General features: G+C 38.5%; 1 protein-coding gene across 1 annotated transcript in view; it reads left to right on the top strand.

Moving 5' to 3' along the window:
* The window catches only part of ZNF317 (zinc finger protein 317), a 31,202-nt gene extending 12,272 nt beyond the window's left edge, over nucleotides 1-18,930 (top strand). Inside the window, exons 5-10 of the mRNA XM_071209960.1 lie at nucleotides 10,727-10,752; nucleotides 11,449-11,588; nucleotides 12,117-12,243; nucleotides 14,636-14,731; nucleotides 15,214-15,296; nucleotides 15,704-18,930. Of these exons, the coding sequence (XP_071066061.1) occupies nucleotides 11,565-11,588; nucleotides 12,117-12,243; nucleotides 14,636-14,731; nucleotides 15,214-15,296; nucleotides 15,704-17,023 (1,650 nt within the window). The 5' untranslated portion in view covers nucleotides 10,727-10,752; nucleotides 11,449-11,564 and the 3' untranslated portion in view covers nucleotides 17,024-18,930. The remainder of the gene's footprint in view (nucleotides 1-10,726; nucleotides 10,753-11,448; nucleotides 11,589-12,116; nucleotides 12,244-14,635; nucleotides 14,732-15,213; nucleotides 15,297-15,703) is intronic.
* The last annotated feature ends 5,562 nt before the right edge of the window (nucleotides 18,931-24,492 follow it).

Raw genomic sequence — 24,492 nt, 5'->3', positions numbered from 1 at the left:
AAATTTGCATTTTTCAGATGACTGGTAATGTTGAACAGCTTTTCACATGCTTATTATTTTTTTACTGATGTTTATATATGGACACACATAAACAGTAAGTGTTTAGTAAAAGTTGTGAACTTACAGAACATGCAGATCATCATATAAGCCTCCAGTATGTCATCTTACTATCAACACCTTGCATTGTTGTGAACCAGTTGTTAGCAACTATGAAAGAGCATTGTCAAAATATTACTACAACCTATAGCCAGTATCTTATATTTGGTGTATTTTTCCCCAACCCACCCGATTACTAACTGCCTGTATTAGTATTGTATTCTTCTTATAGTTTGTGAGAAAACCTTCTCATATTTGTTCTGTTAACACAGTCTCTCTTCTACCACAGGATTCATTGTGTTATAGAGTCCCATGATTTGTACAGTCCAATTCAAAGTGTATATTCAGTGGCTTTCATTTTCATCCCAGAGTTACGCTGTTATCACCTCACTCAATTTTAGAATGTTTTCATTACTCCAGAAGGAAAAAAACTCATCTCCCATTATACCCCCTATTGTTGTCCTCAGAATTATTATAATGTATTACCACCAACTCTATTCATTTCCACACTTTTACAGTAAACCTTATTAAAAATTCTACATACGTTAAGCATTGGCTCCCATTCTCAACCCACAGTCTATGTCCTAATAACCTATATCTAGAGTTTACCACCTTACCCTTACTCATCATATTTAGTTCATGTTAGTGAGCTTATACAATATTTGTCCTTTAGTTTCTGGCTTATTTCCCTCAACATAATATTCTCAAGTCCATGTTGTCATATGCATCCTGATTTCATTTCTTCATGTAGCTGAATTGATTCCATTGTATGTATATACCGCATCTTGTTTATCCACTCATCAGTTTAAGGACACTTGTGTTTTTTCCATATTTTAGCCATTGTGAATAGTGTCACTGAACATCAGTGTGCAAATGTCAGTTACATCCTCATTTTCAGTTCTTCTGAATATATTAGTAAAGGATTGCTGACATGGCAGTTCTGTATTTAGTTTCTTCAGGAATGGCTAAACCATCTTCCATAGAGGCTGCACTAGTCTACATCCCCACCAACAGTGAGGGAGTGTTCCTGTTTTTTTCATAGCTTTTCAGCACTTAATTTTCTGCTTTTTTTGTTTTTTGTTTTTTGTTTTTGGGTACCAGGGCAGGAATTTGAACTCAGAATCTTGTATGTCGAAGTTAGCACTCAACCACTGAGTTATACTGGCTCCCCTCTGTCTTTTTAATAATGGGCATTTTATGAGGTGTGAAGTGATATCTCAGTTTAGTTTTGATCTGCATTTCCTTAATGATGTTGAACATTTTTTCATGTGCTTTTTAGCCATTTGAATTTCTTCTTTGGAAAAAAGCTTGAAGTCTTTTGCCCATTTTTTATTGGGTTGCTTGTCTTTTCATTATTGAATTGTATGGTCTCTTTATGTAACATGATATCAAACCCTTATTGGATATGTGGTTTCCAAATATTTTCTTCCAAAAAGTAGGCTGCCTTTTTACTTTCTTGACAAAGTCTTTTGAAGATCAAAAGTATTTAACTTTGTGAAGGTCCCATGCAACTCAGTTTGAATCCCCGCCCCCTTTGTGGGCTATATAAAGGGGCACTCAATCAAGGAGAACATAGAAGTAGACACACATGAGAAGATACAGACACAGAAGAGATATGAATGATTCACTTGATAGTTTGCAGCTGAAGAGGATAGAGCAGCTGAAAAGCTGGGCCCATCGAGTAATAGGAGAAAAGAGGAAGACTAAACTCTCTCAGATATCGCCCACCATCTTGCTTCAACACATGGCAACAGAGTTTGATGAGGAAGTAACCTTGATTTGGACTCTTTAGGGCCTTGTAACTGTAAGCTTCTACCCCAAATAAATACCCTTTGTAAAAGCCACCAGATTTCTGGTACTTTGTATCAGTACCCCTTTGGCTTACAAATATAGCTTCATAGAATAAATTTGGCAGCATTTCCTCCTGTTCTATTGGTAGAATTCATCTGTGATGCCATCTGGTCCTGGGTTTTTTATTTTTGGGAGGTTTTTGATGACTGTTTCAATCCCTTGTAATCAGTTTCTTGAGGTCTTTTTCTTCTAGGGTGAGTGTAGGCGGTACATGTGTTTCTAGAAATTTGTCCATTTCACCTGGTTTGTTGGTATACATTTGTTTATAGTATCCTCTCATGATACATTTTATTTCTGTGACATTAGTACTAATGGCCCCCCTTCATTTCTGATTTTATTTCTCTTTTCTCTTTTTTCTTTTGTCAGTCCAGCTAATTATTTGTAGATTTTATTGATCTCAAAGAACCAACTTTCTGTTTTGATTTTTATTTTTTCTCAATTTCATTTATTTCTGCTCTAATCTTTGTTATTTCATTCCTTCTGCTTACTTTGGGATTAGATTGCCTTTTTTCCCCCAGTTTCTGCAGGTATTCAGTTAGGTCTTTGATTTTCACTCTTCTTTTTTGATGTAAACATTGAGGACTGATAAATTTCCAACTAAGCACTATCTTCACTGCATCCCATAGGTTTTAACATGTTGTGTTCCTGTTTTAATCCATCTTGAGATATTTACTCATTTGCAATTTCTCCATTGACCCACTGATTGCTTAAGACTGTGTTCTTTAAACGTCCACGTATTTGTGTTTTCCTTGTCTCCACCTATTACTGATTTCCATCTTGATTCCATCATCAGCAGAGACAGTCCTTTGTATAATTTCAATATTTTAAAATTTATCGAGACTTGTTTTGTCACCTAACATAATTATATCCTGGAGAAAGATCCATGAGCACTTGAGAAGAATGTATATCCTGCTGTTTTAGTATGCACTGGTCTATATAGGTCTGTGAGGCATAGTTCAATTATCATAGTATTGCTATTTGTATTAGTCAGGGCTCTCTAGGGAAACAGAATCAACAAGAGATATCTGTTAATAGTAAGAGATTTTATCAGAGTCTCTCACGTGACCATAGGGATGCACAAGTCCAGGTTCTGCAGGCAGCCTGAAACCAGGGGCTCCAATGAAAATCTAGTGAAGGTCCTTGGTGAGTTCTGGGAGATGTTGGCTGTCCAAAGATGAGCTGGGAAATTCTCACTCAATGCTGGAATCACTTCCCCTTTTAAGGCATTCAACTGATTGGATAAAGTGTCACTCATTGCTGGTGGTAATATCCCTGACTGATGGAATTGTAATCAGCAGTCTGATTTACTGCTGCAGTAAAGTCAGTGGTGACTAAAGTCCATAAATGCCATTGTATTACAGTTAGCTGTTGACATGAGCTTAACCATCACAGTGTTCTATCCAGAAAGCCTTTGGCTTTCTTATTCGTTGGCCTTTTGCTAAAACTTCCCTTGTTCCTCCTCTGCGAATGTTAGGTTCTGTTTGTTTGTTCGTTTGTTTGTTTTGAGATACTGGGACCAGAGATTGAACCCAGGACCTCATGTGGGAGGCTGGCACTCAACCACTGAGCCATGTTGGCTCTCTCATCTGTTTGCTTATTGTTTGTTGTGTTTGTTTTTTTATTTGCCTCTGTATTTTTTTAATACTCTTTGTTTTCTTTCGTCACTATTTCCTGGAGCACTAGTTTTGGTTGGAGTGTCCCTCTGGCGTCAGTCTTCCCAGTTTCAGTTCATCAGTCAGAACAGGCCCGGGGGGAACTATTAAGGTGGTGTAGATCAATTCCAGTGTGCTCTGGAGAGGAGACTTAAAGGCCTCCAGTCTTCTCTTGACTTTTCCGCTTATATATACTTTCCTAAGTACCCAGCAGGTAGCACTCTTTATTCAGTTGTTTCTGTCTACCCTAAGGTTTTTCTGTGCCTTTCATTCTCAGCTGACTTAGAGTTGTGGTTGAGGCTGAGGTTGTCAGCATATCCAGGATGAAACTTTTGCACAGCTCTCGGCCCTTAACATCTGAGTTCTCTGATCAGCTGTCATGCCTTGTGACCCCCTTGCCCCCAGGTGGGTGGGGTGATCTAACTGTAATATGTAGAAAGAATGATCAGACTACTAGAGGTTCCTCTCTTTCATGGGGTGCGTTGGTGATGAGAGTATAGTAGCCCATTAAGGTGGGTATGCTGAATTTGTCTGCGCTGCCCAAGAGAAATTGTGTCCTTCCTTCTGGGGCTTTTAGGACCAAGAGTGCTACAGCCCTTTAAGGTGGGTGGGGTGAATCTGCCTGCACTGCACTTGAGAGAGTGCTTACTTCCTTTCTTTCCGGGGGTGAATTGGGGCCTAGTACGCAGCAGACTTTCGAGGTGGACGAGGTGAATCTGCCTGCTCTGCACTGAGAAAGTGTTCAAATTGCACCGAATTACCACTCCTGCTGCATATAGGAGCGTAAGCAGTTCAGCACACCTGAATCTGATCCTTACCTTCCCAGGGGTCTGGTATGTTTTCCCTGCTTCCCTGCTTCCACTCCTGGGGAAGGAGACAGCACAAAGACTGCTGATTCATTCTGACTTGATCAGGTTTAAACCTCGGCATTGTTCAAGATTGGAATCAGGCTAGCGGAATTTGCAAATCAACAGCTGTAGTTTGTGCCAGGCCACTTCTCTCCCCTGCTTTTGGGAAAGGGAGCTTTCCTCAAGTACCTCTGCAACATGGAGAAATTTACTCAGGAATCTTCACCTCAGATTGTCAATCTCCTCTTCCCACTCTTCCCTGGATGGTACACTCTGTTCTTCTGGTCTCTAGAGTCCTCCAAACTATTGATTTGGAAAGGACCTGACTGATTAGCTGCAAAAAGTGATTGCTAAAGCTTCCTACTATGTGGCCATCTTGAGTCTCACCTCTTCATATGCTTATTATTGGCCACTTAATTAATTTTTTGAATTGTTTAATAATAAGTCTTTTGCCTCTTTTATTTTGCTAGTTTGTAGGACTTCTTTATATAATCTGAATATCAATTCTTAGATTTGTGTACTGCAAATATCTTTTTCTCAACCTGAGGTTTGCCTATTTGTTTTCTTAATAGTATCATTTGTTGGAAAGAAATTTTTAATTTTTATAAAGTCCAGTTTTTTTATATTTTTGCTTATGTTTCGTTCTGTTTGTTTCCAGTCTTAAGAAATTTTTGGCTACCTCAAGGTCATGAAGACAGTCTCTGGAAATAAAAATTTTAGTAAAATACATTTAAGAAAAATATGCTGTTTTAAGCATTTTAAGTGTACAATTCAGTGACATTAATTACACTTACAGTGTTGTGCAGCATTCACCACTATTTCTAAAATAGATAGCATCTCTCCAAACTGAAACTATATACCCATGAAGCCATAACTCCATTTCCCCTTCTCCTTAAGCCACTGTTAACTACTTAACTTTGTGATTCTGACTTATTCTAGTTGTTTCATATAAATGGAGTTATACAATATTTGTCCTTTTGTATCTAGTTTATTTTACTTAGCGTGTTTTCAAGATTGATCTGTGTTGCCACATCCATCAAAATCTCATTCCTTTTTATGACTAGTATTCCATTTTAATTATATACCACATTTTTTAAAAGTTTTTTTCCTCTTTTCCTTTCCCTTTCCCATTGTCTGCTTTCTGTGTCCATTCGCTATGTGTTCTGCATCTGCTTGCATTATCCAGCAGCACTGGGAAACTGCGTCTTTTTTTTGTTGCATCATCTTGCTGCGTCAGCTCTCCATGTATGTAGCATCATTCCTGGGTGGGCTGCGCTTTTTTCACGCAGGGCAGCACTCCTTGCACCTGGGGCACCCCTATGCATGGCATGGCACTCCTTGTGTGCAGCAGCACTGCGCGTGAGCCAGCTTACCACACAGGTCAGGAGGCCCTGGGGATCAAAACTTGGACCCTCCATGTGGTAGACGGACGCTCTGTCAGTTGAGCCACATTCACTTCCCACGTGTATACCACATTTTGTTTATCTGTTCATCACTTGATGGACACTTGGGTTGTTTTCACCTTTTGGCTATTGACAGTAATGCTGCTATGAATATGAACCTTTATGTATAAGTAATTCAGTCCCTGTGTTCAGTTCTTTTGGATATATGTATAGGAGTGAACTTGCTGGGTCATATGATAATTCTGTGTTAACTTTTTGAAGAATCTCTCTGGATTTTACTTTAAGATGTTGATCCATCTTAAAAAATATTTTAAAATTCAAATTAGTGTTTGTGTACACAAGGAGAATAGGGGTCCATGTTCGTTTTTCCATTGAGATCCAGTTCTTTCAGCACCATTTATTTAAAAGTCTTTTCTTCCTGTTGAATTGCTTTGGTGCCCTTCTTGAAAATCCTTTGACTGCATATATAGGTCTGTTGCTAATTCTGTTCTGTTCCAGTGATCTCTTTGTATATACTTAGCTCTAAGTTCTCCACCATCTTCATTACTGTGGCAATAGTAGTGTGGATCTTCAAAGTTTGCTTTTCTTTTACATTATTTTGGCTACTCTATGTCTTTGCATTTTTCCCATTTTAGATTGGGATTGTCAATTTTGGGGAAAAGGCTTACTGGAATTTTGATAGCAACTGAGTCTGCAGATTCTTGTATTTGAGTCTTTTAATTTCCTGCAGCAATGTTTTGAGCTTCATTTGTGAAGGGACTTTTTTTTATTAGAAAAGCTTTATCTTTATTAGAAACCTTTATGTTTACTGAAAAATCATGCAGAAAAGATAGCATCCCCATATACCTCTCCTATTATTTATTTTACATTGTACATGTTGATAATTTAATATGTCTATTCTGTAATTAGTCTCTGAGCTGTCTGTTCCTTAAGTTTGTATTCAGTTAGGGATATGAAAGAGATTTCCTTGAATGCCAGGAGCTAAGAAAACAAAGAAACAAATGCAATACATCTTTCCATCTTATAAATTGACTTTGTGTTGGCTATATCCTTCAGTGTTTGGGCCTTTTATCAAGAAGATCCCCATGAGACAAAAGTACAGGGTCTTCTCTATTTCTTTCTCTTTTTTCTTTTAGCTTTTTATTTTGAAATAATTTCGAACTTACAGGAAAGTTGCAAAAACAATACAGAAACAATACATAGAATTCCAGTGTGCCCCCATACAGATACCCAGATTTACCAAGTATTAGCATTTTGCTACATTTGGTATGTCATTTGATCTGATTATATATACCTATCATGTATATTTGCCTATCTGTATTTGTATGACCTGTAGGTCACCTTATCTTGTCTCATTATGTTTTAAACATTTGAGAATAGGATGCAGACATCATTCTCCTTTAACACTTAACACTGCCATGTATATTTCCTTAGAAATATTATTTTTCTATTACTAACATTTTGCATTAGTATGGTATCTTTGATCCAGTTGATGAAAGAGTATTACTGTAACCATACTAACTATAACCCATAGCTTACTTTAGGGTCCACTGTTTGTGTTGTATAGTCCTATAGGTTTTTAAAAATAATTTTTATTCTAATAAAATATATGCAACCTAAAATTTCCCCTTTTAATTACATTGAAGTAAAAAATTGAATGTTATTAATTATGTTCAACAAGATCTTTTCTATCACCCCAAATGGAAATTCTACACCAATTAAGCTTTAATTCTCCATTCCCTGTCCCCATCATGGTCCATGTTAACCTCTGTTCTAGTTTCTGACTCAATTTATAAATTTGCTTATTCAAATGATTTCCTACCAGTGAGATCTTAAAATATTTGTCTTTTTGTGTCTGACTTATTTCAGTCAGCATGAGTTTTCAAGGTTCATCTCTGTGGCATGTATCAGAACTTCATTCCTTTTTACAGCTGAATAATATTTACAAACCACAATTTGTTTACTGTTCTTCAGTTGATGGATGCTTCGGTTGCTTCAATCTTGTGGCAACTGTGAATTGTACTGCTATGAACTTCAGCTTGCAAATGTCTGTTAAGTACCTGCTTTCAGTTCTTTTTGGTAAATTGCCAAATCATTTGGTAATTTTATGTTTAACTGTCTGAGGAACTGCCAAATTATCTTCCACTGGGGCTGCACCACTTTACATTCCCACCAATGAATGTGTGTTCCTACTTTGCCACATTCTTTGAAACACTTAACTTTCCTTATTTTTAAATAGTAGCCTTTATATAATTAGTGTGAAATAGTATCTTGTAGTTTTTTTAAAATATATTTTTAATTTATTTTAAAAAGATACATAGATCACACAAAATGTTACATTAAAAAAATATAGGGGATTCCCATATGCCCCACTCCCCACACACCCCACTTTTCCCGCATTGACAACTTCTTTCATTAGTGTGGTACATTCATGGCAGTTGATGAATACCTTTTGGAGCACTGCTACACAGCATGGATTGTAGTTTACATTGTAGTTTACACTCTCCTTTATCTTGTAGTTTTGATTTGCATTTCTCTAAACGCTAGCGATGCTGAGCATCTTTTCATTGGTTTGTTTTGTGTTGTTGAGTTGTAGGATTTCTTATACTCTAGATATCAAACCCTTATTGGATATGTGGATTCCAAATATTTTTTCCCATTGTGTAGGCTTTATTCTATTTTTATGATGAAAGCTCTATATACGTAACATTTTTAATTTTGATGAGGTCCCGTTTATCAGTTTTTTCTTTTCTGCTTGTTCTTTGCATATAAAGTCTTTAAGGAATGATTGCCTAACCCAAGGTGCTCAACATGCTCCCCTATGTTTTCTTCTAGGAGTTTTATAGTTTTGGATCTTCTATTGAGGTCTTTTATCCGTTTTGAATTGACTGTATATGAGTAAGTTTAGTGGTTGCCTTCATTCTTTATATATGGAAATCTAGTTTTCCCAAACACCATATATTTAAGAGACCATTCTTCCCCATTTAAGTGGGCTTGGCACTCTTGTTGAAAATCAGTTGGTCATAGGTGTGAAGGTTTATTTCTGAACTCTCAGTTTAATTCCATTTGTCTTTATTTCTGTCCTTATGCCAGTAACATGCTGATTTGATTACTTTGGCTTTGTAATAAGTTTTCAAGTCATGAATTATGAGTCCTTCAGCTTTGTTATTCTTTGTCAAAATGGCTTTTGCTGTGTGAGACCTGTTATCTTTTCACATATATTTTTTTTCTCTATTTTTTAAAAAATGTTACATTCAAAAAATGTAAGAGGTCCCCATATAACCCCCACCCCCCTCACCTCACTCCTCCCACATCAACAACCTGTTTCATCATCGTGGGACATTCATTGCATTTGGTGAATACATTTTGGAGCACTGCTGCGCCACAGGGATAGGGTTTACATTGTAGTTTACATTCATCCTCAGTCTACCCAGTGGGCCATGGCAGGACATGCAATGTCCAGCATCTGTCCCTGCAGTACCACCCAGGACAACTCCAAGTCCTGAAAATGCCCCACATCATATCTCTTTCTCCCTCTCCCTACCCTCTGCAGCTACCGTGGCCACTTTCTCCACGTCAGTGCTACAAATTCTTCCATTACTAATCACAATAGTCCCATAGTAGAATATCAGTAAGTCCACTCTAATCCATACTCTATTCCTCCGTCCTGTGGGCCCTGGGAAAGTTATGTCCACTCCACCTCTATATTGAGAGGGGGCTTAGATTCCACATGGATGGTTTTTCCACATAAATTTGATGATTTGCATTTCCATTTCTTCAAAGATGGCAGATGGAATTTTGATTGGGATTATCTTTGAGTGTGTAAGTCGCTTTGGTTAGAATTGATGCCTTAATATTTAGTCTTCTATTTCTTGAACATGGAATGTCCTTCCTTTTACTTAGGTCTTTGATTTCTTTTAGCAATGTTTGTAGGCTTCTGTGAACAGATCCTTCATATCCTTGTTTAGATGTATTCCGAGATTTTTTTTTTCTTTTAGTTGCTATTGAAAATGAATTTTTCAGTTTCCTCTTCAGATTGTTCACTACCAGTTTAGAAACTAATGATTTTTATATGTTTGATCTCATACCACATTAATTTGCTGAATTTGTTAATTAGCTCTAGATTCTTTGTTGTTTGTTTTTTACATGATTATTTCAAAGTAAAATACAAGATTATTTGCTGAAAGTAAGGGCTAAAGGTAAGAATGTCTAAGATTTGGAAAAACTGGTGAAATTTTAACAATGTTTTTGGGAAATTGGCTAGAATGCTTTACCTTAGTGTAGATGCCCCTTTGGGGTTAATAACTGAGTTTGTAAAAGTATCAGTATGACTGCTTAGTTTTGTTGGAATTGATCCCTTCAAGGATGGACTGGAATTCTCTCCGAAGTATGAGAAGAAGGTTATGTGGGAGGTTTTTTCCAGAGAGCAGATTTCTGAATCATAGTTTGAGCAGTGAAACAGATTTCACGTTTAGGTTATAGCTAGTTGTGTATGGATTGTTTTGAGTTTGGGGCTACTACAAATGGAAATTGGGATACATGGTCCTAGATAGACCATCCTCATGGATTCTAGATCCATCCTCAGTGATGGCATGGCTTGAAACTGAAAGGAAGCATTGAAATCTGGGGCTAAAGTTTTAATGAGTGAGGGAGTTTAGCAGAGTTGTGCTAGGTAGCATATTACTTGGGAAAACTGAATTCTGAATCTTAGACACCCTACATGGAACTTTTACAAACTAAGTAAGAAAAAGGGCCAGGATCAAACAACTTGGCTACTCTAAAAAGAAAATGCTGAAGAAACAGAATTGTTTACAGTAAGCAGGAGAGGCAGAAAACCTTCAGTTACTACTGTTACTCTTTCTCTTATTTCTTGCAGATGCTTTCCTAGACAATACTGCAAAAGTAAGAAGAGTAGTTTTTTGGCTCTCCCATTACCCTCTTGTTCAGGCATATTTACTGTCATTCTCAAAGAATGGCAACTCTCGATCTGTCTCCCACATTTGGTAAGTTCTTCGGTCAATGCATATCTTCAGAAATAAATTTAAGTGCTCCCTGCCCTACAAAGTAGTTTCTGCAGTAAAAGGGATGCATCATAATCGGGAGGGCCTTCAAGGGGGGATGGATGAACTGAGAAATGATAGGAGTGAAGCCCCAGGAGCCCCCCAGGTGACTTGGGTCTGATTTAGGGTCTTTATGGATTTGGGAAGGGGAGAGAATATGTATGTATAGTTAGTGTGTGAGAAAAGGTGACAGGTGGTGGGTTACCAAACTATCTCATTTATTATTATTTTAATAAACTTGAGCTTAGTATCAGCTCTGCCTCTCAGAACTTCATTTCTCTCCCTATAAATTGGGAATATATGTCGTTTCCTCATGACTATCTAGGCCTACTGACCTATATTCTGTTTCTGAGTTGAGTAGGACTCTTCTATCTAGCTCCTTAGTATGTTTGTATGTGTATGTATGCACACATGCATGTTTGTGGCTGTAGGTGCTCAAATAGTATGGGGCAAATTCCTGAATTGTGTTTCTGACTGGTGTGTGTTGTTGCACCATTGGTCTGGCTTTGATTCTTATGGATCCTCTATTCCCCTCTAGCTGTGTCTACCGAGGATGCTCCCTGTCTCCAGGAATCAGAAATTCAACTTTCTTCAAAAGAGTTCTCCTATCTCCAGAGTGTGGACTTGTTTACTTGTGATGTCCTGGAGCCTCAAATGCCAACAAGGGCTAGTTCTCAGGTACACCAAGATATCAGTGGCAGATGATAAGTGGTAGTGTTTGGTAGTGGTAGATGTACTTCCCTTGAATACCTCTACTATTACATGTTAAAGAGTTCTTTCAGATCTTTATCCAGGCTAATTGATGCCTGATCAGGACATGGGAGAGAGCCATCGAACGATGTGAGGCTGTCCTGGTATCAGAGAAGTTAGGGAAATGATTTACATACCAGGTGTTTCTTTCATGCTTGCAAAATGCTCAGCCCCATACTTTGACCCGGAATCTCTCCCTTGGTTAGGGGAGTAATACTCAAAGCTCTCAGGCCATGCTAAAAATGAAAGAGAAATTTGGTCCCTTTGCAGGTAAACTTAAAGTAATGAAAAAGAACAAAATCATCTCATAGGAAAGAATAAATGCTGAGTCCCAAGAACCCCATCTAAAACTACTGTGTATTGGTTCCCTTATCCCAGTCTTCATTCTCAGCCATCTTTTCTGTGAACATTGATAAGCTGCTTTATTACTGACCCAGGATATGTGCAATGTTTTAGGAATCAGTGACTTTTCAGGATGTTGCTGTGGACTTCACTGAGAAGGAGTGGCCCTTGCTGGATTCTTCTCAGAGAAAACTGTACAAAGATGTAATGCTGGAGAACTATAGCAACCTTGCTTCAGTGGGTAAGTGTGGTGTCATTCATTTATTCATTCATAAATTAAGTTTTTTAAAAGTACTTACTGTATTCTAAGAACTATGTGGGGATTTATATACAATTTTGAACAAGCACATGTAGTCCTGCCCCCATGGTATCTCCCCATGGTTTTGGAGATCCATCCATTTGGAGCTTCCCAAGTGTGTATGTGAGCTTAGGCATGGGATTCTGAGATAAGAGATACCCATTCTTTTGGAGAGCAAAATTGTGTGAGTTTTTGTTTGTTTTCGTTCTTTTTTTTTCTTTGCCATCATCTAGTCTTACTATGAAGCACTGGTTCAAGAATACAGATGAATCTTCTAGTATTTAATGTATATGGCTGTCATTGTTTTAAGTCATGGAACAAACCCATATCGGCCATCTTTTGTATTGGTCTAAATCAGTTATATTACTATAATAGGTAAATTTCCATGAATAATAGGCATCCACCTTTGTTTATCCATCCACACTAGGACTGGGAAGAACTTCCATACCAACATAAATCTAGGGACAATAAACCTGCCTTCTGCAGTCTATCTGTAAATGCCATTTTTCTACTAATTAGATGTTTCTATTTTCTGCACTAGCTATATCTTTCAGTATACTCATATTCCCAACACCTAATTGTTCTTTAAAAATGAACAATCCTGTAATTCTGAACTAGTGATAATATTTTAGAGTTGACTTATAGCTAATTGCTGCTAGACTATATGTACTCTGAGTGCATCTGAGACCTGTGATTATTTTTCAGCATTAAATATTTCAAGCAGACCAATTCCAAGTTCTTCCCCATCTCCATTCTAATTAAGCTCCCACAAGAATCATGCATGATAACACGATCCTATGCAGTTTGCAGTTGTATTCTGTGGTTTGGGAATTGTCCCAAAGCACTAACTTTTATTAGTCATTCTCAGTATCAAAAGAGTTAGCTATACAAGTACCTGCTTCTGTTCCTCTCAGAATTGTATTTAATGAGTCCCTTTTTTTATATGGCCCCTTAACAACTTCCATAACAGGAGGACACAAGGGACACAAGTCACATTGTGAAGACTGATGTTAGCCTCAAGGGTATTAAGAGAAACCATATATACATAATCTTGGGAGCTATTAAAATATTCTAAATATAGCAGGGGGAATGTCTCTTGTGTATTTACACTTTGGGTGTAACTTACTATTACTTACTTTTACAATTACCAATAGTTTTATTGAACCAATTTCCTGCCATAATAAAGATTAGAGAATAATTTTCTGATGGGGCTACTCCTTATACCTCTCTTCATTGTAGTAACAGATTGCTTTTTTGTTTTAAATTATGTTCCTTCCAGTCAAATCAGTAAACAAAACATTTCTATGTTAAAGTTAATAATTGAGTCGCTGGATATATATTAATTACTTTTACTGTGGAATTACAGAAAAATATTAATGGAGATGATCCCACTTGTACTCAGCAGTAGTTGCATTACTGGATTTATAAGTCCAGACCATGTCCATACTGAGAGCACAATTTATAGCTGATCAGAAATAGTGATTGTAAGAACCATTACTGGGAGTGTAGGAAGAAAGGGTGGTATAACAAACAACATGGTTGTTCTATAGTAATGTGATTCCTAAAATTACTGAAGTAACCACAGCTATGACTAGGTCAGGGAGGTAGTCTATGAAAATGATAATGGGTTCTTCAAAATTGCTCTTCAGATGATTTCAGTATCAATATCAGAGACTTTGGAAAATATAAGTTTCAAGGCCTTTGTGGGAACCACAGTCCAATTCCTCTGGTGTTATTTCACATGAGAAGCATGAATTCAACTGAGTTTTTCTTTCATCTGGAGCACCTTTATGTAGACAAAATCTCTTGGTTGATAGGGGTGGCAGACTTTCTCCAGTGAATCCTTATAGGTCCTTATGACTTTAAGTCTCAGGTTTAGTGGACAGGCTTCAGGTAAAGCCATTTGTAACCTCTCTCAGTGTCTCAAATGCCCTTAGTTTTTGCATAGTTATGGAGAGTGGGATGGTGGAAAGTCGGCTGCCATTGGCCACCATACCACTTGTTCTGGTGATGATCCAGATCCTGATGTGCTTGCTCCCTCAAAAGAGCAAAGTTTACTGGTGTATGATTTCTGGTGTGCATCCCCATTGATAGGGCTTCTGCCGAGGACTTCTGTAAACTTCTGGAGCACTGGGAAAAGAAATCTTTCACGTTTTTTATTTACAGGGAAGATGTTTACCGTGTGTGTTCTGTATAAATTTGGCACCATCGTTTTGTTGCTCCTGAATCAGATTTGTCTTCAGAACATTGAAGACCAAAATGTTGACCCCCAGCGTAATGGAAGGGCTTGTCCTCTGCACAGTCCTCCCTCAATGTGTGTCTTTCCCATGAGTAGGGTATCAACGTGGCAAACCCAGCCTCATCTCCCACTTAGAGCAAGAAGAGGAGCTAAGGACAGAGGAGACAGAAATTCACCAAGCTTCTTGTCCAGGTGAGCACCAGGCAAATAGGGGTGCTTTTCAGTTAAGTGACTGGGGTCAGAAGAGGTACAGTAGAAACTCAACCAGGGAATTTGAAAATGCCTTTTTCTTTCACTGCCCATCCATCTATTCTTTGACAAGTCCCTTGGTCTCAGTGCCCCTTCACCTTTAAATTTAACATTTTATTGTGAGCTCTTTGTCCCCTTTCATTCATTTATGCTTGATATTTCTGATCATGTCCTTTTTCTGTCAGAATTAATGTCAGTATTTGAAGAATTATTCTTTAGTGAATTGACTTGCATTTCTACCCCTATCGTTGTCAATTATTGCACACAGTCAAGTTCTTAACAGTCATTTTACTCGTGTGTTTTTCCCTTTCACATTACCTTTCCATGTTTAGAGTTAATATTTGCAAAAACATCTACCCTCTTTTGTCATTATCATCCCACCATTTTCTTTTTCCAGCAAGTTAATTTTTTCCATTGTGTTTCAGATTGGGGGACTTCATCTAAAACCAAATGGTCAATTCTTATGGACAATATTTTTGGTAAAGAAACATCCAGTAGTATGGAAATGGTAAGATCACCTTGGGGAAATTTCAGATTTTTCGCATTAGGAAAATACTGGGGCTTAGACATTAGAGAAGAACTTAAGAACCAGACAGTCATTTGGGGAAAGAAGCAGTGTCTCAGAGACACTGAATATTACCAATTTGGGGAAAACCCTGAACTCCTACCCAAACTTCTTCACTTAAGCATTTCAGTGACCATGAGTGCTGGCCTCAATTCAGTTGTAGACCATAGCATTCACCTACTCTATTTGATGAGCTCAGGTGGGGCAGGAACAGTACATTTGTACTATAAATGATGACCTCTTTAGAATGATGTGCTTCCTATTCATGTCAGTTTATGTGGGGGAGGATTCTTAAGAGTGTAGTAAATATGGGAAATGCTTTAGTCAGCACTCATATCTTTAATCAACAGGAAAGAACTCGTCTTAGAGAGAAACCCCTTGAATATGCTCACTTGTTTGACGTCTTCAGCATGGGTACTCGTCTTACTCAGCAAATGGGAAGGTGTCCTGGGAAGAGGCCCTATCATCGCCATGACTGTGGAGTAGTTTTCAAAGACAGCTCACCTGCCAGCCAGCATATCAGCATTTATGGTGGAAGAAACCTGTATGAATGTCTTCAGTGCCAAAAAGCCTTTACCACAAGATCTTCTCTTACACGCCATAAGAGAATACACACTGGAGAGAAACCCTATGAATGCAATGCCTGTGGTAAAGCCTTCAATGATCCTTCAGCCCTTAGGAGTCATGTCAGGACTCATACCAAAGAAAAGCCCTTTGAATGCAGTCAGTGTGGAAATGCATTCCGAACTCTCTCCTCCCTGAAGATACACATGAGAATTCACACTGGAGAGAGACCTTACGAGTGTGATCAGTGTGGTAAGGCCTACGGCAGGAGCTGTCACCTTACTGCACACAAGAGAACACATACTGGAGAGAGACCTTATGAATGTCACGATTGTGGGAAAGCTTTTCAGCATCCCTCACATCTTAAAGAACATGTCAGAAATCACACTGGAGAGAAACCTTATGAATGCACACAGTGTGGAAAAGCCTTCCGGTGGAAATCTAACTTTAATTTGCACAAGAAAAACCACCTGATAGAGAAAACATATGAATGTAAAGAATGTGGGAAAGTCTTTGGTGATCTTGTATCGCGGAGGAAACATATGAGAATTCATGTCATAAAGAAACCTGTTGAATGTAAATTGTGTGGAAAAGCCTTCAGAAACCAATCAATCCTTAAGACACATATGAATTCTCACACTGGAGAGAAACCATATGGATGTGACCTATGTGGGAAAGCCTTTAGTGCAAGCTCCAATCTAACAGCACACAGGAAAATACATACTCAAGAGAGACGCTATGAGTGCACTGTGTGTGGGAAAGTTTTCAGTGATTATTTATCACGGAGAAGACATATGAGCATTCATCTTGTAAAGAAATATGTTGAATGTAGACAGTGTGGTAAAGGCTTCAGAAACCAGTCAACCCTTAAGACTCACATGAGAACTCACACAGGAGAGAAACCATATGAGTGTGATCATTGTGGAAAAGCTTTCAGCATAGGGTCTAACCTTAATGTCCACAGGAGAATACACACTGGGGAGAAACCCTATGAATGCCTTGTCTGTGGGAAAGCCTTTAGTGATCATTCATCTCTTAGGAGTCATGTGAAAACCCACCGGGGAGAAAAGCTCTTTGTATCATCAATGTGGAAAAGGCTACAGTGAATACGCCTTCTTAAGAGAAACACCCACACTCACACTCATAGATGTAAGGAAGTCAGGAAAGTCTTCATGAGTGCTTACCTTACAATGTTCAAAAGAATCGCAATTTTGGTAACAAAGGGAAGGTTTGAGTTCATCATCATTTAGGAAACCTGTGAGAACTTGTACTGGGGAGAAAGCATACATCTGAGGTTTGGAGAAGGCTTTAGTGTACATTCAACTCTTAACAAACACATACATGTATGTTTGCAATGTGAGAACTTACAGAGAGAAATATTACAGTTTGGTATTTATTGTGAAAATGAATTGTGCACCATCTCACTGTTTGGGCATAAGAGCAAACGAGACCCACTATAAAGAAAATGACAAGGGAACTCTTCCCTGGTCTCATATTGAATTCCTTATGAGAGAAGTCACTCTGAAGAGAAAAATTTATAAATTAAGGAATGTGGGAAAGTTTATAGCAGAGGTCAGCCAATATGGCCTGTAGCCTGTTACTATAAGGCCCACAAGTTAAAATAATTTTTACATTTTGAAAGAAGAATATGCAACAGAGAACGTAAGTGGCCCCAAAAGGCCAAAATACCTGCTATCTGGCCCTTTTTTAGAAGAACTTTGTCAACCCTTGATCAGCAGCAGTGGTTCTCAACTGGGGGTGATTTTGCTGGCTAGGGAATATTTGGCAATGTCTGGAGACAATTTTAGTTATTACAGTTGGGGGAGATGTGCTATTGGCATATAAGTAGGAAAATATCTGTGATGCTGCTAAAAAGCCTGTAATTCACAGGAGCCCCACAACAAATAATTACCTGTCCCAAACGTTAACATTGCTAAGATTGAGAAACCTTGGATTACAGTAATCCTTCAATTTTTATGAAATATGTCAATATTCAGACTAGGATAAACGTAAAACATTTAAAATGTAATCATGCAATCCCTCTTTTCAGGAAATTTCAGTGTGAAATTTGCACTGCAGACAATCCTTCTGGATGTAGTCAGTGTGGAGATGCTTCCAGCCACAGCCCCTCACACCCCTTGTATATGAGAATTGATACTGGGAGACAACTTCTTTGGGATTTTCCACTGAATATGGAATTGTCTATTGTTTTTGATTATGAAATCGGGCACAAGCTTTTTAATTTTCAGTATTTATTTCATTGTATTTTCCTCTACATAACCCTTAAGCCTAATCACAAAATGCTTGTATATAGTATTTTAAGTATAACTTCATTCTTGATATGTCTGATTGCATTTTAAATAACTTATTTGACCAATGGAATATTTAGAAGTGTGGTCTGTACTGTGTAACGTGGGTATTTTTTTGGTACCTCTTTGATACTGGTATCAAATTTAAATGCACTGAGATCAGAGCATGATATCTTCATCAAATGGACTGTTTAGTATGTTTGCAGCTTTCTGTCTGGCCAAGAATGAATTATACTTCTAGTTGCTTCCCTAATTTCCACACTTAAACCTTCTTCCATATCTAGGGAATCTGGTTTTTTTCAGGTTATTAAAATGTGCTGTTTTTAAAAATCTCCAACTTCTACATTTTCTTTCAACTAGTAATGTCCATGTCTCACAGCCCTGGCCATTTACAATTAAGCAGAAGTCACTGTGTGGGCTTCTGGGAAAGCTCTTGAAAAAGGGTCCATCTTACCTGCATTTTTTTCTATACATTTTGTTCTTTCCTCTCCCATTTCCAACCTTGAAAGGAGATCCAGTACCTAGTAGTATTAAAAGATCCATCTCATAACTATGAGGATGAAAGCCACTGTCTTAAAGAGGACACTGTAGAAAAGTAACAATGATCTGGCCTCCCCAGTGGTTTTGACTAACTCCTCAAGCCCTGGACCTTTTATTTCTGGACTTACTGTTAAATGTGAAAAAATAAACTCATTATTGGCTTATGTTGTGGTGGATATTTCATTATTTTTCTATTTAATCAATTTATTTATTGAGGGATAGTTTCTGCTCTACTCAGCTGGTTGCCGTCACTAACCCATATACCTATTCAGTTTTATAACAGTCCCATTTGTGGTTATAAAGTGCATATACTTTCATTATTGTACAGAGGTTTTTAAACAATTCTATAGACCGGGCTTTTAAATTGTATGTCATATGTTTAATGTACTTAAAGATTTTTTTATTTTCTTAATCTATAATATCAGAATGAAGAATATTAGCACTCACAAAAGCCCTGAAAAGCAGGTGTTATCAGTATCACCTAAGGCCAATGTCTTAGTAAGTGGTACTGCTTTGATTTGAACCCTGGTATCTGTTTCAAATCCATACCTCCTTTATGCCAGTCTCCGTTCTGTGACTCAGGTCTATAGCAGTGAAAAAGGGTTTTTGTCCTCATGGTGTTTCCATTCTTTTGGGGGATGGAATACCTGATAAATGAGTAAATGTTGCATATGAGATGGTGGTAAATGCAAAGAAGAAAAATTAAGTGTAGTCCTAGTGGTAATTATGGTCATTTGGTATTGGGGAGGAGCTATTGGGTGAATAAAGAAAACCTGTTGCTTAGGGGTACCTATGAGCAGGGGTGTTAGGGAGTGGGGGGCATGTTGGAGTCCAGGGGAAGAACAAGATTGACAGTTCTGAGGCCATAAAGAAAAACTATTTACCATGCTTATGCAGTAGCAAGAAGGTCAGTGTGACAAGTGGAGCAGACTTGGGTGATCGTGGTAGAAGATGATATGGGAGCAGTATCAGGGTCCAGATTGTGAGGCATCTTGCAAATTACTGGAAGAACTTTGTCTTTGAATCTCAATATAGTGGGAAACCAGTTTCGAACACAGGAGTGACATTATACAACTTTTAAAAGAATCCCTGGCTTCTGGGTTGATAGGGTGGAGAGGTACAAAGTAGGAAGAGATCAGTTAGAGGGCTGTTGGAGAATTCAAGTTCGATATGATGGCAGCCAAATATTAGTGTTAGAGGTGGTGTCACATATTCAAGCTCTGGATGTATTTCCAACATAGAACTCAAAATTGAAGGATTCATTCTGGCAAAAAGGAGACATACACCATCAAGATGACTAGGGGAAGATGATTGAGATGAAGTTGGAGACAGGTTTTTTTTTTTTAACTAGAGAGGTTGTTGGTTTACATAAAAGTCATAAAATACAGGATTCCTGTATACCACCCTATTCATTTTTTTTGTGTTTTTATTTTTAAAGAACTTTAGATTACATAAATGTTACATTAAAATTATAGAGGGTAGTAGATGTGGCTCAGGCCATTGAGTGCCTGCGTCCCACATGGGAGATCCTGGGTTTAGTCCTTGGTGCCTCCTAAAAAAAAACAAGCAAAAAAATGGAAAAACAAAACAAAATGGGGAGCTGATGTCGCTCAGTGGTTAAATACTATCTTCTCACCTAAGAGGTCTTGGATTCAGTCTCCAGCCCTGGTACCTCAGGGGGAAAAAAATGGGATTCCCATGTACTCTACTCCTCCCCTTCCAACACTTCCCCCATTAACATTTTTCATTAGTGTATATTTGTTAAACAGTTGATAAGTAAATAGTGAAGCATTGCTACTAATGATGAACAGTAGTTTACATTATACTTTACACTTTGCACTGCACAGTTATATAGGTTTAGATAAATTTATAATGACATATCCGTCATTGCAGTGTCATGAAGGACAATTCTAATTTCCCTAAAGTACCCCACGTTATACCTATTCTTCCCTCTCCCTCCCCTCAGACCGTATGGTGACCACTGTCTTATGTCAGTGATACAAGTTCTTCCATTGCTAGGATAATCCTAAGTCTACTTAAGTCCATAGTTGCATTCCCCCCTTATGTTTGTTCATTACTCAGTATTGAGGATTTGGGGATAGTGATGTCCACTCTTTCTGATTGAGAAAGGGGCTCAGATCCTATGGAGCAGATGGATGGAACTGTCTTGCTTACAGTTGTAGATATCTGTTTTGGGATGGCATTGCCCATCAACATCCTTTTGTTAGTTGCCCTAGGCTAGTCCAAAGAACTGGAGAGTAGGTGTTTACAACTCCTGCTAAGATTCAAGGCTCAACCAACATATGAACAGAATAAAGAGTTAAGTCTCTGGGACGTATTTAACGAGTGTAGTGCTAATTACAGGTTCAAATAAAAGGGGCAGAAGAGTCATGTGTAGGGAAATTGTAAATGAGTCTTAACTGTTACATTAGGGATCATACATTCCAAAGTAAGTCCGCTGACAGGGTGCCAAATTCCTGAGACTGTCTACCTTGTCTAGTGTCTAGATGTCTCTAGAGGCCTCAGGAGCCCTGATGTTTGAGGCACTGTTTACTGTGCCAGTCAATTAGATCCTGCCGAGAGGTGCATAAATGTAACTCTGGAATGACCTCCCAATTCATTTTGAAATCTCTTAGCCATAAAAACTCATTCGTATCTCATATTTCCCCCTTTTGGTCAAGATCTTTTTCCAAATGCATCACTAGTTGGTGCTTGGTAATAATCCCACCATGCCAGGAAGGCTTATCTTGGGAGTCATATAAATGCACTACCTTTTATATGCTGAATTTATATGCTGAATTTGGCGTAGAGAGAGGCTTCTTTGAACAACAAGGAGGCTTCCAGTAGGTAACTCTTAGGCAATATAATACTAGGCTAATTTTCAATTTCTCAAAAAAAGGTTCATAAGCATAGTCATCAATATCATGTACCTAGGATAATGGTCTGTCTTCCTTCACTAGGCACAACCCATGTATGTGGGGGTTTCTTGTTGCTCTATTAGAGAATGTAGCAGGACTTCCCAGGATGGGAATTCATGCTCTTTGGTTATTGTGTGGGTCTCCACCCACCAAGACAATGCCCCATGACCACTTGAACATATATATAAGCCATAGAGGCACGGCCCAGGCACACCCCTCCCCACTGAGATAACACACTGTGATGAGGAACACTTTCCTATGTCATAAAAACATGCCCTGGGTGCACACTATTCTGCATATGCTCCCCACCCCCAATGCCTTCTCTACCCTGCCATATTTGCCAGAACATGCCCACCATTGTAGTTTTAACCACAGACCTATAAATCCCCAGAGTTCACCTGCTCCTTCCGGCAGCCCTCTCCTCAGTTCCGTGGATATTCAACCCCCCCCCCCCCCACACACACACACCCTACTCCCTGTCACATTCCAGCACCATCGAAACCAATCTCATCACTGCACCTCTGTCCTCCCCATCCACTGCCTATCTCCTTCCACCTTATCGTAGATTCTGCCCATATAGAGCATCAGGTCATCACCCTCTATTCCATTTCTGTCTCCTGATAAACCATCTTCCAGACTATCTGTGAGTCTGCCCAATTTGCTTGAGTCATGTTGGTGAGGTCATGTAATATTTGACTTTGTGACTGACTGACTTCACTCAACCTAAGGTCTTCGAGATTCCTCCATGTTATCCTATGTGTTAATACTGCATTCCTTCTTAAAGCTGAGTATAATTCCATTCTGTGTATATACTACAACTTGTTTACCATTCCTCTTATGGACACGTGGGTTGCTTCCTATTTTGGCAATAGTGACTAGTGGCAATCCTATAGTAAACTTGCTGAAGAACCACAAAACCATAGTCCACAGTGACTGCACCATTCTACATTTCCGCCAGAAATGGATGAGTGTTTCCTTTTCTCCGTATCCTCTCCAAAATTTATAGACCTCTGTTTTTTTATTAGTCACCAGTCTAATGAGCATGAGATGATATCTCATTTTAGTTTTGATTTGCATTTTCCTAACAGCTAGTGATCCTGAGCATCTTTTCATGTGCTTTTTAACCATTTGTATTTCTTTGGAGAAGTGTCTATTCAAATCTCTTGCCTTTTTTTTTTTCCCTCTCTGAGTATCAATTTATTATATGGAGTAGAAATATAATATGCTAAACATCTTGAGACATATCAAAGATTTCAGTGAATTTTTCCTCAGCAATTTTTTTTTCTGTTTAATTTTTTCAAAGTTTGCTTGGTTTTACTTATTTCTTTTATATATATATATATATTTTTGGCTTTTATGAAGGGTATTTATTTGGGGTAGAAACTTACAATCACAAGGTCATAAACAGTAAGGTACTTGCCTCACCAAAGTCTTGCCATGTGTTGGAGCAAGATGGTTGCCAGTCTCTGCATGGGTTCAGGTTTCCTCGTCCTCCTAAAGTTCCATGGTCCCAGCTTTTTGTTGTTGTTGTTTTTTATTTTTTTCTTTATTTTTTTAAATGTTACACACAAAAAATGAGGTCCCCATATAGCCCCCACCCCCCTCACCCCACTCCTCCCATATCAGCAACCTCCCTCAATATCATGGCACATTCATTGCACTTGGTGAATACATTTTGGAGCACTGCTGTATGTCATGGATGGTGGTTTACTTTGTAGTTTACACTCTCCCCCAGTCCACCCAGTGGGCCATGGCAGCATCTGTTCCTGCAATACCACCCAGGACAACTCCCAAGTCCTGAAAATGTCCACACATCATCTCTCTTCTTCCCTCTGCCTACCATCAGCAGCTACCATGGCCACTTTCTCCACATCAGTGGTACAATTTCTTCCATTACCAATCACAATAGTTCCATAGTAGAACACTAGTAAGTCCACTCTAACCCATACTCTATTCCTCCATCCTGTGGACCCTGGGATGGTTATGTCCTCCTCTATATCAGGAGGGGCCTTAGATTCCACATGGATGATGGATGCAATTCTCCTACTTGCAGTTGTGGGCACTCTTGGCTCACTGGTGTGATGGTTGACCTTCTTCACCTCCCTGTTAGTTGGCCAGGGTAAGTCCAATAAACCAGAGGGTAGGAATTGCAAGTCTGCTGAGGTTCAGGACCTGGCTATCACATGGACAGTTCAGAGATTCATATCTCCTGAGTATACACCAACCCCAACGCCAACCACAGGTCTGGTAAAAGTAACAGAAGAGGCATAGGTTGTTTGTTTTCATTTTTGACATGTAGGATGTCTTTATATATGCTGGATATTAGGCCTTTATTTGTAAATGGTTACAGAATATTTTTTCTCATTGAGTAGGTTGCCTTTTCACTTGACAAACTCCTTTAAAGTGCAGAAGTTTTTAATTTTGAGGAGGTCCCATTTATGTTATCTTCCATTGTTTGTGCTTTGGATGTAGTTTATGAAACCATTTTCTACTACAAGATCTCGTAGATAATTACCTGCATTATCTTCTAGAAGCTTTATGGTCTTGGCTGTTATATTTAGGTCTCTTATCCATCTTGAGTTAATTTTTTTACAGTGTATGAGATGGTGATCCTCACTTATTTTTTTTGGATATGCATATGTATATCCAGTTCTCTAAGCATCTTTTTTTTTTTTTTTTTAGATTTTATTTTTATTTATTTCTCTCCTCTTCCCCCTCACCCCCTCGCCCCAGTTGTCTGTTCTCTATGTCTATTTGCTGCATCTTCTTCTTTGTCCGCTTCTGTTGTTGTCAGCAGCATGGGAATCT

This window comes from Dasypus novemcinctus, chromosome 19, assembly GCF_030445035.2.
Source record: "Dasypus novemcinctus isolate mDasNov1 chromosome 19, mDasNov1.1.hap2, whole genome shotgun sequence".
Taxonomy (NCBI): domain Eukaryota; kingdom Metazoa; phylum Chordata; class Mammalia; order Cingulata; family Dasypodidae; genus Dasypus; species Dasypus novemcinctus.
Note: the sequence above shows the minus strand (reverse complement) of the source record. Positions and strands in the feature narration are given on the sequence as shown.